Below are 16,948 nucleotides of genomic sequence, written 5' to 3'. Positions count from 1 at the left end.
GGCAGTGTTCAAGGCCAGGTTGGACGGGGCTTTGGGCAACCTGGGCTAGTGGAAGGTGTCCCCTGCCCATGGCAGGGGGGTTGGAACCAGATGATGTTTAAGGTCCCTTCCAACCCAAACCATTCTGTATGATTCTCTATGATTTTGCTGTAGGGAAAGTCTGCCTTAATCATGATTTCTGATATCAACGCTTCCTGTGCCTTCCTCTTTACCGGACAAATTGTTATTACACTTGCCTCTTCTGTTTGCTCTTTCCTTTTGGATTTTAAAAGTATTAAAAGAAATTAATGCATTTCTTCTAAAGCACAAGAACTGTCCTGCAGATTCCATCTGGGGCATGCCATGCAGCACAGCATCTTTCCCTGGTACTGCGCAGGAGCAGATAACAAGCTCAATAGTGGCAGAAACAGGGTCTGTCCTACAGCATCGCAGTGGTAACAGGTCAACCTTGACTTACTGTCCCCATGTGTGCGGCGTTGTACCTCTTATTGAAATGGGAATGTCCAGTATTTTATATTTCTCTATGTATGTCTTCTCTTTTCAGTATTTGTTCAAAATTATGTAATTTGGAATAGTGACAGATGATGCTTTCTGAGCACGGTTGTTTTTTAAAGTCAAATAGCTGCATGATGGGAAAAAGAAAAATGTGTTGGTTTAATTTGCAATACAAAACTCTCACTTTCTAAGAAAAATGGTGAGAGATTTTGGGTAAATATATTTTTTTAAAAGTTTCATTAAACAGTAATGAGTATTTTCAACAGTTGTGCATTCCTTCTTCCCCCCTTAAATTTTTTTTTTAAGGCAAAACCTTACGCCCTCCTGACTGTGTGGCAGTCAGCCAAAATCAGACCAGGATACAATTTTTAAACCTTCTGCTCATTTTCAATACGTGCCCTGAAGGGATTAGCGAGGTCAGGCTGGGAGAGAGAAAGTATGTCCCTGCCTGCTCTGATTAACTGCTGCCTAATCTGGCATTACTACAACCTCAGCCTGACCTTGCTGATCGCCTTGATTAGCAGATAACGGTTCAGAGCAGGTGAACAACATTTTTGGGGGAAGAGAGGGGTTGCTGCCCAGAAGTGTTTGAAGATCCTTATTCCCTATCAATATGGCATCCTGGATCAAACCAAGTGATGCACATGACTGAGGGCTGGCTTGTGCTGCCGGGGAAGGGTTTAAATGCTTTGTGTCTGTTTTCTCCTCCTGCCCTGTGCTACTTGTTTTCCTTCTGTCTAGATACTCTCTTAATAAATGCTGCACTCATGGTGCCAGTTAACGCATTAGAAACCTCTGCAGTTTACTAAGGAACAGCCAACCAAAGGTGGTCTTCTGCTTTAAACTGCAAAAGCATCTGCCTCCTGGTTGTGCAGCTGCAGGGTGCTGGCACTGAGTATCCTGGGTGAAAATCACATGGTAGTGTTATAAAATGCTTTGCCAAGGCTCTGCTGTGCCGTGTGTGAGTGCTGCTCCTCTCCTGGCCTGCCCAGCACGGAGGGAAGGACGGGCACTGCCTGCCACAGCACCAAGTGTCACGTCCCACAGAGACAGAGGCTGCAAGGGATTTTTTCCCTGGAACGGTTGAAGCTGCGCGTTTGCAAGCTTGGGAGCAGAGCGCGGGGACACGTGCCTGTGCTTAGCGTGGCAAGACACGCGTTTGTCCTTCAGGGCTTGAATTTTTCCTGGAATTGCATCCCTGAAGTCTTCAGTTTTGGTATCGCGTCATTTCTGTCTGCAAATTCACTGCTGGATTTCTCTTAGGTCAGCACGAGAAACGAGGCATGAATGAAGCTCGCAAAAGCTTTGCACGTAATTCTTCTGTTTATGGTGTGTTTTCTCCCGGGCCTGCTCGTGCTGACTCAGTGTTACTGCAAAACCAAGCTGCTGCGCTGAAATGTCATGTTATTTATAAGGCTTCCTGTGAGCGCAGCTGTGGTGCCGCTGAGCTGTTACGTGTATTCATTTCCCCTCCTCCAAAGCTTTGAAATGTTTTGGGGGGTTTCAGGGAAAATCTGCAGAATTAGGATGTGGCAAGTGTATTTTTCATCCAGCTCTTCTAAAACTGCTCTTTTAAATGGTTTTAACTGAATTTGCTCTTTTTTCCTTTCCTTGAGTATCTCAAAAACTTGGATCTAGTATTCTTGTTTCTCTAAGAACAGAGTTTCTCCATGGTCACTTGTATATCATTGTGAGCGTATCATACACAGCTGTAGATCTGACTCCTACATGATAAAAAATTGTGCCCTATTTCACATAGCAGTAGCCTTAAAAAAAAAAATTCTTAGTTACTTATTTCTACATGGAGAATACTACCAGAAAAAAAAAATCGCTGCCCAAATTTGATGGATCTGTTATTTAAGTACAATCAAAGTGTTTGTTTTATGAAAAGTGATATTCTTGGAGGGAGAATGAATCAGAATATTGACTGACCAAGGCTCCGGTTGCATTTTGAAACCTCTGCTTCCACCTGTACAGATTTCCTCACCTCCCAGTGGGTATCCAGCTTGCATTGTGTTTTGTTAAATGGAAATTGTGTTCTTAAATCTTTCCTCTTAACTGACAAAGCCTAAGCTTGTTCTTACATCAGCTTCTAGTGACAAGCCTAGACATGGCTGTAGTAAATTCCTGGTCACTGGAAGAAGTTGCAGTATTTTGCCTGTATCTGAACTATTTTGAAAATGTCCAAATAAGGTGAAAACTTAAATTCTAATTGTATTTTGTTGCTCCTTGAAGGGATTAAAAAAGCAACGGAAGAAAAGGTTCATGTTTCCAAAAGGGATGGCTTTTCAGAAGGCATCTCTTCACCATAAAAAATCAATAGGCACTGATACCAAAATGTCACTGAGATTCAGATAGTCAATGAATTTGGTCTTGTCTTAGGGTTTTGTTTTTAAATTTGGGTTGAAACTCTCAGTAATGCAGCACATCTGTCTTCATGGTTAACTAAAACATGAATAACATCCTGGCTATAGGTAGGCAGTGTTACATGTGCTACAGCAGTGCTGTATATACCTGCTATAAATGTGAGACGACCCAAAACTCTTCTCTTCTTGCAGGGTATTGAGCGTCTTAAAAATCAGAAGCCAACCTGGCAGAAGGTCAGCGGCTGGGAAGGAATGAAGCTGGCATTCGGTGGTGCCTTCTCCTTGAGTTGGTTCAACCCTTTTTCGAACCTGAACTGCAAGAGCCCAGCGCCCTCTGAAGTGGTGGCAGCAGCTCCTGCATCTGCAATAATGACCCAAGAAGAAATTGAGCAGTTTCTCGCTCGAGACGTTTCCATCCAAATGTTACAGGAATAAGCAAAAGATCCTCCATGGTGTCAGGAGAAGCTTTCAGTTCTGGGTTGTTTTTTTTTTAATAACTACTTGTGCTGGAGATCTAAGGGGTTGTTTTTTAACATACTTTTGGTGCATTAAAAAATTCAGGAGTATTTATCTGGAAGCCAGGTACAGCACTAGCAGAAGCAATGCAAATCTCCAGAGAAAGCTGTGTAAGTGATGAGATTCATAAGCTCCTTTTTGGACCTGCATCAGCTGCTTTACTGAGCTTTTCTTACTTGGCCTTTAAGGAAAGTTAATAGTCATCAGATCGGTTGATCCCAGCTCCCAGAAATGTGCAGTCCTAAGGAGTCTGGTGAATCTTTTGTTCTTAGCAGCCTTTGGGGAGGCCAAATTAGCCCAGCTCTAAAGGTTTTCTTGAAAAACACATCCTTTTTAGCTTATCCCATGGATGCTGCCTCTGGATTATGAAAGCTGCTGGTGCTGAGGTCTTAGCAGAGGTGGGATACAGGGTTATGGCCACAGCAGATAAGCGAGCTCACCCTGCGTGTAATTCCTTTGGGCTCTGAAATATCTCCAGGGGTAAATTTTAACCCTCTGTGCTCATGGGGCTGCCCAAGACTGGTGGGGCTTGCCTGAGCAGCATTGGAGCCAGTGGGCTGGTGGTGGTGCTGGGCTGGCAGGAGCGTTCGCCTGTGGCCAGTGTAGCTGAGAGCAGACAAGTGTTGGTTGGGTTGTCGAGCTGCTGGTGAGGGGAAGCTTTTGCCATGGGGCTGCGATTCATTAGCACCTAGGAGGTGTGGAGCAGGAGCTTCCTGGCTGAACTATGCAGCTGGTCTAGGCCAGGCACCGGGGCTGTTTCTGCAGTGAAAGAAGAGAGGGAGACGTGAGCACCCTGCTGATGGAGGTACTGGCTCTGTCCATTTGACTTGTCTAATTTAGATGTGTTACTTTTTTTCTTTTCTTGGTAGCTAGAATTAGTTGAGAATGAGTAATGCCTCGTAATCTTATTGGGGTTTAATGTACTACTAGTACTTGCCATTATGTGGTGTTTCCTTACACTAATTTTTCAGCCAGCTTCTGGTGAACGTTGGTGAACAAGTAGAAGGAACATGCATCGCTCAAGGAAGGTGTCACTGCAGGTGGCAATAGTTGCAGTAAAATCATGCAGAGGTGACATTAACCACTGCATTCAAATATGCTACAAACATTTGACATGTTCCAGATGTCAGTGTAGTTTTGATTTAGACTGTTTGTCAATTGCTTTTTTTTTAATTTCCCATTGTCTCCATTAGCTTAATTGTCAGTAAATTGTGGAGGATATTAGAGACATGCCTCTGATTTTCCCCCCACAGAACATGCTTGACATTATCTCCCCCTCCTGTGTAACACGGACCAAAGATAATTGCTTCCTCTTGAAAGTAGGAAAGGAATTTGGGGAATGAAAGCATGGTATTGTGGAAGAACTATATGAAGTTTTTGTTAGTTATAGCAGCAGTACCAAATGGAATTTGTGCAAGATTTTTTCTTTTTTTTCCCCCCGAAAAGCATTTTAATATGTATTAATGGTATGACATTCAGGGCTACTGTGGAAGGATGAGATTCTCTCCCAGACTTGGCCTCTGCCACAGCAGTCCCTTTTTCTGGCAAAGGGACTGGGAACAAATGGGAGTGCCGTGACTGTTGGAAGCACAGCGTGGCTAAAACCCAGGGGGTATTTCCAAACAGTCATCCCATCCTCTATCCGCTCTGGATGTCTCCTCTTTGTCAATGCAAAACAGATATAGAAAAAATCATTAGGAACTGTGTATTTATACAAACCTTTTAGGTAAAGGGAAATACCCTGCATCTGGGGGGAATTGAGGTGTCATCTCATGTCATTTAGACATGAGGTCTTGAATGTCTTTGCCCTGCGCAGCAGTGTGATAGTGAGGGAGGAAGCTCTTCAACTTCTGCACCAGCCTACATTCCTCTTTGTCAGCGTTCCACAGAAAAGGGACTTGAGGGACATACAGACATACAGTAAGGGATTTCCTATAGGGAGCAATAGGGATGTTGAAGGAGGACAAATAAGAGTGCCCTTTTTAGCTCTTATTTTCTAAGTTTGGCTTGCTGCTTGGCCTCTACATCCAGTTAACATCCCTGCCTCTGTGCTGTGTCTGCAGTGGGAATGGTGCTACAGCGTCCTGGAGGCACAAAGTAGTTAATGGCTGAAAATCACCTTGAGGCAGGAACATGGGGACATCGGCTTGGGAGAGACCCCCTTTGTGCTGCCTTTTGGTGATGCTTCTCAGGGCATGGACCCCACTTACGTGGTTTTGGTTGGGCACGGACAGAGTGAGTATATTTCCTCCTTCACTCTCAAAGCTGATTCACCTTATCATGAGAACAGGCGTCCTTTGCTTCTGTTTCCCACCTCTCATGTTGTTCCTCAGGTGCTGGAATTTCTAAGTTTGGGGGGTTTTTTAATAGCTTAATCAGAAGAGCAGTGTGAAGAGGGCAATGAGAGTTAGGAGTCGTCTCCCCTCCTCCCACAGTGTGGTTATGGTCTGAGTGAGAGACGGGGACATGTCCCTGTGCCTTACACAGCTGTGGGCAGCCAACCCAACCCTGACTCTGGTACCCTCCAAGACCTGGTGGGGTGATCTCCTACATCCAGCAAATCAGTTCTTCTGGTATCTCCTAGCTGTCAGTCTCCCTCATCCCCCTCTTCTTCCTCCCCCCCTCAAAGTCCCAGTACCCCTTGGTACTCCTCTCTGTCTCAGTATAGCGTGGCAACTATCGGAAATTGCAGGAGTCTTCACAAGTCAGAAAAAATCTGTTTTATCCACAGCTCTAGTATAAACCTCCTTCTTTAATGACTACCTGGTAGCTTGAGACCAAATGGGATTTTCATTAAATTGAAACCAAACCCACTGTTTTCCTTCACTCCACACACTCCTTGCCCCTTGTTAAATTGTGCCTTCATCTTCAGGTCATGCTGCTGTGGTCCTGGCCAGCTCACCAGGCCCCAGGGAAGATGCTCCTTGAGAGCACGCTTGTGGTGCCACAAATGCGGCGGGCTGGGGAGGGTGCTCCCCCCGCACTGCTCAGTGTGACGTGGTCTGCTAGAGATCCCATCCCTGCTCCGGCCTGAGGTGTTAATACATGATGGACAGGGTCATGGCAGACATGGAAAGTGTACTTGTACTTCTTATCTGGTGTCTTCTACAGCAGGTTTTCTATGCAAGTAAAGAGTTTACTTCTGTTGTAAATATATATATTTTGCTGTTTGTAATTCCTTTTTATGCCTCCAGTCGCTATTGTACTTATTAAAGAACTAATACTTCATCTCCAAGGACCACCTGCTCCTCCCTTCCCCACAGGCCCCACACACGGACCCTGCACCTTGTGGAACGGGGCTCCCGCTCCCTGTCCTGCCACCACAGGAGGTGGCCTTGCAGGAACTCAGTGCTGCCATGGGGTGCCGGGACCTGATGGGCAGAGGGGCGGCAGGGGCTGGGGCAGCCTGACCACCTCTCGTGGCCAAACAGCCGCCTAGACACTCCTCTGGGGGTTCCCCAAATCTTTGAAACACAAGGGAGTGGTCAAGACCTTTCTTCCTCTTCCTTTCCTTCCTCCTCATTTTTTATGGGCTGGCACATAACCAGATGCAGTCGCCGTTTCTTTTTTCCTCTCTACGGCCCTAATGCTTGAGTATTTACCTTTCAAATAAACAAATAAATAAGCCCTTGTACTATTGCATGGCTTAACATCCTGTTTCCTCACCGAAATGCTGGAAACCCCAGCACCTGACAGCTGCTGGGCACATTGTGGCGATGCCGTGGGCAGAGCAATCTCTGGCTGCCGGTGGGCTCAGGGGGTGCTGGGGGGTGCAGCACAGCGGCAGGCTCCAGCTGTGCACAGCTGTCATCTCCTTTGACATGGCAGTGGCTGGAAGAGCTCCAGATGTACACCACCATCAAGGTCCTGCCTGTAATCCAACAGCGTTCAGGGTGGAAGGATAGAGGTTATACATTTCTGTGGAAGCACTGGTAATGCTGCTGGGGATAGTACTTCCAAAAATGCCTGAAAACCCCCAAAAGAAACTGGGTGGGATAGGAAGATGTATGAAAAGTGGCGTTTGGGGAGACTGTGCCAAGTTTGCTCTTTTTATTGTCTAAAGACAAAAAAAGGCACGTGCTAGTGCATTCCCCAGCCGGCTAGCTGGGAGGGAGAGGGAATCACCCAGGATAGATTTGCTTAAAACGTTTCTTGAGCTGCGCAGCAGCCCGTGGTGCAGTGAGGTCACTGGGGGGCCTCCCATGTAGGACCACAGCACTGCTGGCCCCGGCAGCGAAACACCCCCAGGCTCACACCCACCACCGGCTGAAACTGGCACCTTGGCGAGCTCCAGTCCCTGGCCTGAGGTGGGAACCTCTCCGCGCAGGTTCGGAGCCACCCCAACCCCGCGATGTCATACAGCCCAATCACACAGTCGATTTTAACAATCTTTATTGAATCACAATTAACTGCAATCAATGCAACTGTGCCTTTTTAGTCAGTTTAATGTCCTTAGCTTAATGGGATTTTTGCTCTTTACTTCTAGATTACTGATCAGCAATTAAGGAGGCAAGAAGCGCCCAACACCCAGCGGTGCTGCACATTTAGTGAGGCCACCGTTTATACCCCGCAGAGGCACCGGTCCTACTCAGTGATGGTGATGGCCTTCATTGCAGAGATCCCTTTGATCTGGGTCGAGATCAGCTTGGCTATTATTTTCTTCTCTCCTAGTCTTGTCGGAGTGCATGTTATTTCAGACTTAATGATCCTACCAGGCTTTACATCCCTAAGGAGAAAGAAAAAACAAATAGTCCCAGCATGAGTTATGGTTCTTATTTGCCTCTTTCAAATCGTTTTGCTTACATAAATGGCTGCAGTGTGTTTAGGGTGGGTGTCTCCCTTCTCCGGTGACCAACATGCAGCAAGAGGGGCTCAGCACAGTGGCTGTGGCTGGTGGTCCCAACGATCCTGGGGACCTTCCCCAGGCTTCCCTGTACTGCTGAAGCACTAAATTCAGCTCTGAAGGAAGCAGCTGTGTTCACACTGATGGGGCAGCACCCGGCATCACAGCAGGAGTGCAGAAAGAGCTCCTGTCATGCCCGAATGCCCTGAACTCACCAAAATCTGTGTGGGTCTTTCTGCTGTGTGGACTGCACCCAAATGTGGCGCAGTTTCAACATCAGCTTGCAAAGAGCCCTGTTACTCCAAATCCCCTAACTGCTTCTTAAAGGGAAATTAAAAGAAACAAAGCAGAGTGCTGCCAAGCTCATTTCATACTGAGCTCATCTTCTTACCCCTGATCAAATGTTGACATCTTAAATATGCCCAAGCCCTCTACCAGCAGCTTGCAGTTGTCCAGGGGCACGTTCAGGTTGTTCTTGAAGATGAAGGCACAGGTGAACTCCTTGTTCAGTTTGGCTGTTTCTGGCATCTGGAAAAGGAGGAAAGAGAGAAACAAACCCAAATATTGGGGATCAGAGGGCTAATAAAGATGCTGGAGCTGCTGCATGTTTGCTTCTCACCACCACCATGGTAGGAAACAACCCCCTCATACCCTTTCCACCCTCTTGCAGCACTGTGTGCTCTGCCCTGCCTGGCTGTTTTCCCAGCTCTTCTCTCTGGTTTCTTAACATGTTTTTCCATCAAGAGTTAGAGCTGTGGGACTGGAGATGGGCTCTGTACAAACTGTTCTCCTCCATAACTTCCCCTCCAGCAGCCCCTGCCTGCCCATTTTAGATGGGGCAATAAACATCATCATTTCATGGCTGCTTTCAACCTTCAAATAAAGGTTGAATAGCCAAATAAAACGCTAAGGACTGAGCATCCCAGGAGGCAGCTGTTTGCGAGATTGCCCTGGGAATGCTACCACCACCATGGTGTTACAGTGAGCAGGGTTGTGACCCTTGTCCACAAGGAGCCAGGCTTGCAGCTGCCTCACCTGGATGGTGATGGGAGGGTACTCAAATCTCATTGTTGTGTCCTGGGTGAGTTTGTAATCTGTCCCCTGGACCTCGGCAATGGCAGTGATGTGGATGAGTACTTCATCTTCCACCGAGGACAGAGTCTTCATGTATGCATCGGCTGCAATTTTCAGAGGGACCTGCATCTCTGTAGGAGAGAAAACACAACTTGGTACTTCATCACATGCCTAGGAATTGGGTGGCAAAGTCAGCTTGGGTGGCGGGTGTCCCATGGTGCGGGATGAGACATATTTGGCTGAGATCATCCTGCTTTCAGCTAGACCCAGGGGTCCTTTGAGGCCATGTCCCCTGGCTGGGTGGGTGGTACCTGGCACATGCAGCCCACAGGAAGGGTGGCTGAGCCCACACTATCTCCCCGCCAAGCTGAACTCTGGCTCAGGCTCACATCCAGTGTCTTGGCACCCCACGTCCCCAGCTGCCTCGGCATTCAGGAGGAGGCATAGGGGCATGAGGATGGGTACATTTAAGCCCATGTCCCCTGGGGTTTCTCTGAGACACTGCTTCCTATAGAATTAGTGGCTTTCCTCTCACTTCAGATTTTGTCTTTAATTGCCTGGACAAACTTCCAGTGGCTCAGGAAAGCCACCAAGTAAGCAGTGCTGGAGCCTGAACATTGCCTTAGTTGCAAGGCTTCCTAGTTTCTGGGAATAAATAATTAAAAAAAAAAAGCCTGTCCTTTTCTCTAAATGTATGTAGCTACCTTTGTGCCCTACCCTGCTGCATTTTGACAGTCACAGTGTATGTGTGAAAACACTCAGCAAGCACTAGCAGCAAAGATTTTTTTTTACGAGAGTAAATCACACTTGCAATGAGCAAGTTCTGTTAATTATTCATCACTCGTTAGTCTGTTTAGCAAATTTCAGTCACATTGCTGTGATGAGAAATGCAACCCAGGTCACTCCAAGATAAACAGCAAAGAGTTCTTGGGATAAGCTAGGCAGGCAGCCATGAGGTTGAAATTTGCTTGAGTGAAGAATTCAGAAAATGACAGTCACCATCATCACCACCACTGATCAACTTTAGAGTGGCAAGCACAAGGAGAAAAAAAAGGATGACATTTCCAGCCATCTAAATCCTGTGAGGGATCTGACCCATACAGACACACCCAAAGCCTGAGGTGGCATCTTTGCTGTTTACACAGCAAGGACGGGAGGGAGATGCTGGAGCACCTTGCTCACACCACGAAAACATCTGTCTGCCCACACTGATGTATTTCTAACCATCTGAAGCTGCAGCGGGGGGACAGGGCCTTCACGTTTTGGTTCCCACTGCAGTGGGATCTCAGTCTAACTGAGACTCCCAAACGCAGTAACGAGAGGTGGGTGGCGGGCAGGCAATTTCTGCTCTGTGCCATACAAAGTGGAGCTATTATGAACCGGCTCCAGTGAAACCCCAGGCTGCCACAGTAAATAGTCCATAGAACACAGCAAGCTTTCTGTGCCTACCAGATTTGCCTTCCAGCTTGATTGTCTCCTTGACACATCCAAGGCTGGCCTCAACTTTCCCAGTATAGGACTGCAGCTGGCAGGAGCCAGCAAGATCGATGGTCCGGGTCCCAGGAGTTGAGGTCTTCACTGTGATAACCAGTTCAAGGGGATTGCCAGGGTACAAAGCTTCTTTATTGGTTATCTCAAGATGGACCCCAGTCTTGGAAACTGCAACACACAGGGCCGCAGGCTGGGAGAGTGCACCAGCCATGGGCATAGCTGAAGGCATGTGTGCACGAGGTGTCAGTCCTGAAGGGCGTATGAAGGACAAAGCTCTCTCCATGGCCTTCCTTTCCTCTTTGGAGCCTGGGTGAAGAAAAAAGATGGGTGATAGATGTATCTCAGCCTCCTCACCCAGAGGCACCTTCCCTTTATTTATGCTGCTGCTGAGTGGAGAGGATGTCAGGGAACCTCCAGCTTCTGCTCTGACACCTTCTTGATTTGCACTACTACTGGATTTAACTGTAGCATTTTGGACTGGAAGAACTGCCTGAAGGAGACACTTTTAGAGGATGAATTCTCTTAAATTTTTCAGCCTAAGATTTTCCTGCTCCTCACTGGGAAGGGTTTCATGGTCTAGCACGACATGGCTGGATCTGAGAACCATGGGGAGGGAATGCAATTTTTTTTTCTTTCCAGTGTGGTCTGAAGAATGGACAGACAAGAATAATAATGAAGAAATGGAGCAACAGTGAGTCCAACCACTAGGTTGGCCACTCAGCCCATTTCTTTCACTGCCTGCCAGCTTGCTGGTGCCTGTCCCAAAGAGAAGCCTATGGGTGTCACTGTGGGCATGAAGCTGCCCGGGAACCACACCACCTTCCCCAGGTCTCCAGGCCTCACACTGGGTTTGCCACTGCAGCCACCCCTGCGGTTTTCTCCTGGAGAAAACACACATTGTGGGGTGACCTACATGGCCAGGGGTCTCCTCTTTGGCACTACTTTAGAGGATAGGGGCAGTCACCTTCAGGGAACTTGTACTGCGCAGTGATGTCTTCCCGCTTGTCCTGCCCAACGGCTTTTGTGCTTATGTTTACACCAATGTCTTGGGTCTCCGTGTTCAGCTTGATGTACTTATCCTTGCCGTTCACTTTTTTGACCATCCAGTAGACTTTGTCAGCATTCACTTCTGCATACACAAATTTGCCATCGAAGGGCAAATACACATCCCCTTCTCGGACAGCCTTCAGCGGGCATGGACCACACTGGAAAATACCTAGAAAGTGCATTCAACACCATTTGCTTTTCCAACTATTAACAGAGCCTCCAATTTTTGTTCCACCCTAAGACCCACCCAAGCAGGAATCTGTGGCTATGGTTGTTGACACAGTAGAAATTATTCCTCCAACTCAGTGATGAACTCCAAAAGCACCTATTTATCTCAGAGCTGTTGGGGCTTTTTTTTAGATGAACAATGTCTGGTAAGAGCTTTTCAGTGTTTCCCCTCACTTAAATCATTTTAAGGTTTGAAAGTCATGGTTGGTGATGGAGTCAACGAAGTCCAGCCACCTGTGTTTGATCTGCTGGCAGCACCTCACTTTCTGCACAGCCCTGAGGATTAATGTTTTCTTTCCCACTTCCAAATTCCCTGCATCTGTGCAAGGAGGGTAGTCACCAATTTTGGCAGTGACTCCTCTCACTCCCATGAACAGACTCATGACTTCCTCAGAAAAGCTCTACAGAAAGCACCTTTACTGGGGAAAGCTGTGGCACCTCTTACTACAGACTGGTTTGAGTCCTCAACTTCAATAAAGAAATCAGAGGATGGTGGAAAGAGAAATTAGCTGTGATTTCCATCTGTGCACTCTAACCTCTGAAATGACATTCATGTCCCCACAGCATTCTACAAGGTTGGGTTTCTGCCTGCTGAGAAACGCCATTCCTCCCATCCTAGGCTGAGAGTGAGACTTCTGGCTTTAGGATGTCACTGCCCAAGGGTGTGAAGATGTGCATGGGGAGCATGTGCTTTGCTGACTGGGGCCCATAGTTTTCATACAAAAAGTCCCTGCCTCCCTTGGAAGTTGCAGAAGAGTTTTTCTAGGCAAATCCTACCTCCACTTTGCTCCTGAGGGGTTGAATCGATTGCCTGCCAGCCATCAAACCCCTCTGGCAGATCTGTCCGCTTCATCCAGACATCATTCCACACATGGAAGTTCCTACATGCATTTGGTGTGGAAAGAAAAGGAGTGAGCTGTTACAGCCAGAGAGCTGAGATCTTCTCCCTTAATCCTTAAGTAAGGGCAGGTTTAATGGGGATTTGTGTGTAACCCTGTGAAACCCCATGATTTCCCTCTCTCCCCTGGGCAGAAAACCCAAAGCAGTAGGGAACTTCTCAAAGGAATTGCTGGGACTGGGAAACATGGCACTGTGGGGCGGTGCGGGGGTAGGAAGCGTTAGCCCCCTTTGGCAGTACCAGACAGAGTCAAAGGATATCCCGTTCTCGATTCTTCCGTATTCATCCATGTAAATGTCAACTGTCAGGTTCTCCTCTGTATCGTGTGCTGAGTTGAAGTTACTCACACAGCGGGATGGGATCCCCAAGCAGCGCATGACTGCGGTATAGACAGACAAAACACAGTCACAAAATCACTCAGGTTGGTGGGTGCCTCTTGGGATCATCTCGTCTGACCCCTCTGGCCAGCCAGGGTTCCTTAGATTGTGTCCAGATGGTTTCTGAATATCTCCAAGGATGGAGACTCCACAACCTCTGCACAACCTGTGCCAGTGTTCGGCCACCCTCCAGTGTAAAAAGCTTTCTTCTCATGTTCAGACAGAACCTCCCTTGTTTCAGGTTGTGCCCATCACCTCTGTTCTTGTCACTCGGCATCACTGAGGAGAGCCCCACTCCCTCCCATCAGGTATTTATAAACATGGATGAGACCCCCTGCACCTTCCCTTTGCCAGGCTGAGCAGTCCTAGCTCCCTCAGCGTCTCCTTACACAACAGACCCTGCTACATCCAGCACTCAGAGGCACAGTAATGTGGCTTACTAGCACAGTAATTAGGATATCAGGAAAGGGAGACAGTTCATTGTTTACCTGTAGTGAGGACTCCTGCAAAGACCCAACATTGACCATAACAGACCGGCTTCTTTGTTTTGTAATACTGCTGCAAAATTGAGACACTCCCAATCCAATCCACAGGGGAGGTCCCGTTGTTGTAAATCCCTGACCAGTTCCCCATCAGGACACCTCTGTCATCATTGGCATTAACCTGTGGCCACACACACATGCAAAGGAGAAAAATACAGGGATGAGCCTGAACGAGGCTTAAAGCCCTGGGTCTCCCCCCACCCTGTGGCTTCCCAGATATTCCACAGTCCTGTGGTACCCAGCAAGGCTGCTGGTGCTGGCTGGGGGCTCCCCTAGTTGGAAATCCTCCACCTGGATATCTTAGAGGGAGGTGGCACCGCAGCTTGGGGAAGCCAAAATGCACTCTTCATTTGTATCTTGAAGGGTCCCATCACAGAGAGCAGTTTCCCCCCGAAACACAACCCTTGTGTTGGCCTTGCCAGCGCAGCTGCTGAAGAAGGACAACCACTGGGGCAGCTGTAAGCTTTGGAGATGGGGAGATGCTGTATTTCAATTCCCTCTTCTCTCCACACAAAATGCCTCTGGCTCTTTCCTTGTGGTTTCCCAAAGGAGCCCATTTTACATGGATCCTGAAATGGTGTTCAAGGCCCCAGGGAAAGAAGAAGTAAGGAGGAGGGAAAGCTGGAGGGACAAAGCATTTCTCCGAGAGAGGCATACCAAAGCAGACATGACTCGGGACACAGACACAGGATCACTTCTATTGATCAGCTTGAGTTTGCTATTGTCCAGCAGATACATGCAGGCATCCAAGACAAATTCCTCAAACTGTTTTGGAGAGAAAGTGCAGATGTTTTTATACACTGCTCTAAAACAGAATTTGCGCAATTGCTACAAAGTCTATCTAAGTACTTGGAGGAAACAGTTTGACTAGTCCTAACTTCTAAACTTCCTTTATGATACTGAATTTTCAAGCCTACGGGGCTTCCCAAAGCTGTTCTCTCCAATGAAGGACTTAAATAAAATCCCACTTTGTAATACAAAAACCCATCCCACATATCTTGCACAGTTGGAACCTGACCCAGCAATCTTCACCTCTGTGAGTAATCCTAATTCACCTTCGTCATCTCCCTGAAGCCCTGCAAATTACTCACAAAAGTAATCAAAATTTAAGAGCACTACAGATATACAGACTATTGACATAGGTACAAAATGAACTCTGGGAAAAAAAGAAAGATACATAAATGCAGATTATTACAGCATTCCCAATTAGCAATTGCTGATAAAGTTCCCTGAGGTCCAATTCACAGATGTCAAACATACAACAAAGCTTGGCAGAATATCAATATCAATTCCCATTGCTTAACAGCAGAATAAATATTAGTATAGGAACAGCCCTATGGACAATGCCCTTTGTACCCTTTGTGGAAAAGACATCAGTGTGAACGCTTTTGCTGGGCTACCTGTATCCTGCAGTTCGGAACTGAAGACTCATAAAACAAAACAAATGCAAAACAAACAAAAAAAACCCAGATTCCAACATTTTTTGGTGGGGAAGTCTATCTGGATAGGATGCAGGATGCTCTGCATGATTTCTACGGGGTGCAAATAAACCTGCTCTGACATCCACCTCTTATCTCTAGCCTGAGCAAACTTGTTCCACTCATCTTAGAGGCAGTGTGGAGAAACACCCTTCCTGAGAGGGTGGGCTGGTTGTGTCCTGCACCCAACAGTTCACCCCACAGTTGGTGAAGGCACCATTTGAATGATAACAGCCTCTGACAGTGCTTTTCCCCTATTTTTCCCTCATCATAATGCAGCAGGTAAATAATCAGATTTTTTTCCCCATCAGCCCTCTCCATGGCTGGTTACCAACAGCTACAGAGTGGGGAGGCCCCTTATTGGATTTTTTTCAACCAGAAATGCTCTCTCTCCAGTTTCTACATCCTTTGCCAGGGGTCTCGTGATCTGCCTATAAATGTGCCATTAAACCCCGTTCTCCATCTGTGGCTGGGGAAAACACTTAAGTGTGCAGATTACTAAGCAGGTGAGCCCTCCCAGTGAGGCAGGCAGGATTACTCAAGCATTCTGAGCTACTCACAGGCTTAATCTGTTTACAGGTCTGATTCATTGAAATGAATCCCTATAAGGGTAATAACACTGACAAGACAGCTGTGTTTTACCTGCCCGAAATTCCAGGGTTTATCGTATATGCGATACGCAGACCCAACATAGATGCAGCCTGTATCATTGAGCACGTACTCCTTTCTCTGCGCCTCATCATCCAGGAAGACAACATCGTCTGGAGCAAAAAAAATTCTTCAGGTTAGGTGTTTTTCACACATGCTATACAAATTTTTCCTTAGAAAGCTAAACTGGGGGAGCTAGTGGTCTGTAATATTCACACCAAATAATAACCATGCAGCACTCACAAGTTTTTTTTCCTATCATAGAAGAATTTCCTATAAAAGTAACCCTTATTTTACTCCTGTAGGTCTATTGCTATGTGACCACTATTATTACTGTATGACCACTGTTGCTATATGACTGTATTTTAGCAAAACACTTATTTCTGAACACTTTAGTGGTCTAGCTAGACAACAGGGAGAACTGGGGGACTGATGCCAACCAACAACACATGTTTTTTTGACTAGTGTTTTTTTTATCTGGATTTTAAGCTAACCCAGTCCTCTCTGCTAATCTTTGTGCTGGCCCAGGGAGAATAGAGGGGTGATACAGAGGTGCAAACAGGGGTGACAGAGAGATGCTCCTTAACCTGACACTGGAGATTCCCCAGAGAGGAACTGGCTCATTGCTATTGTCCAGCTTCCCGCTGGCTCTGTGAGGATGCTGCTTACAGCGTTTTATGGAGAAAAAGCAATGTATGTGGGAAAGAGAGGAGGAGAAATGTGAGGAAAAATTCCACCAGAGACAGTCCCTGGCAGTAGTAATTATCATGCCTGGTTGCAGGATGACTCACCTTTACACCAAGGATTGAACAAAAGGTAGATAGGACCATTTGGGGGTTTGTAAATGTTAGTCCCAGTCTTCACATTCAGGACGTATTTTCCCACCGGGGCCCTGGGCGAGCTGGTGACAGACAGCAGGCACTGGGGAGGCAACAGGGAGACACT

General features: G+C 47.0%; 2 protein-coding genes across 4 annotated transcripts in view; one reads left to right on the top strand and one right to left on the bottom strand.

Moving 5' to 3' along the window:
• ZDHHC3 (zinc finger DHHC-type containing 3) overlaps nucleotides 1-6,994 on the top strand; it is a 34,755-nt gene extending 27,761 nt beyond the window's left edge. The window contains exon 7 of the mRNA XM_026841670.1: nucleotides 3,054-6,994. Coding sequence (XP_026697471.1) covers nucleotides 3,054-3,296 — 243 coding nt within the window. The 3' untranslated portion in view covers nucleotides 3,297-6,994. The remainder of the gene's footprint in view (nucleotides 1-3,053) is intronic.
• Nucleotides 6,995-7,780: 786 nt separating this feature from the next.
• Nucleotides 7,781-16,948, bottom strand: part of TGM4 (transglutaminase 4) — a 32,928-nt gene continuing 23,760 nt past the window's right edge. For all 3 annotated transcript variants that reach the window (XM_026841945.1, XM_026841946.1, XM_026841947.1), the window contains 11 exons: nucleotides 16,795-16,924; nucleotides 15,998-16,116; nucleotides 14,535-14,642; nucleotides 13,824-13,998; nucleotides 13,199-13,337; nucleotides 12,838-12,941; nucleotides 11,750-12,001; nucleotides 10,744-11,091; nucleotides 9,256-9,425; nucleotides 8,612-8,748; nucleotides 7,781-8,103 (listed from right to left, as the gene is read on the bottom strand). In XM_026841945.1, the coding sequence (XP_026697746.1) occupies nucleotides 7,962-8,103; nucleotides 8,612-8,748; nucleotides 9,256-9,425; nucleotides 10,744-11,091; nucleotides 11,750-12,001; nucleotides 12,838-12,941; nucleotides 13,199-13,337; nucleotides 13,824-13,998; nucleotides 14,535-14,642; nucleotides 15,998-16,116; nucleotides 16,795-16,924 (1,824 nt within the window). In that variant the 3' untranslated portion in view covers nucleotides 7,781-7,961. The remainder of the gene's footprint in view (nucleotides 8,104-8,611; nucleotides 8,749-9,255; nucleotides 9,426-10,743; nucleotides 11,092-11,749; nucleotides 12,002-12,837; nucleotides 12,942-13,198; nucleotides 13,338-13,823; nucleotides 13,999-14,534; nucleotides 14,643-15,997; nucleotides 16,117-16,794; nucleotides 16,925-16,948) is intronic.

Source organism: Athene cunicularia (genome assembly GCF_003259725.1).
Source record: "Athene cunicularia isolate RWA chromosome 2 unlocalized genomic scaffold, athCun1 chr2_part1, whole genome shotgun sequence".
Taxonomy (NCBI): Eukaryota; Metazoa; Chordata; class Aves; order Strigiformes; family Strigidae; genus Athene; species Athene cunicularia.
Note: the sequence above shows the minus strand (reverse complement) of the source record. Positions and strands in the feature narration are given on the sequence as shown.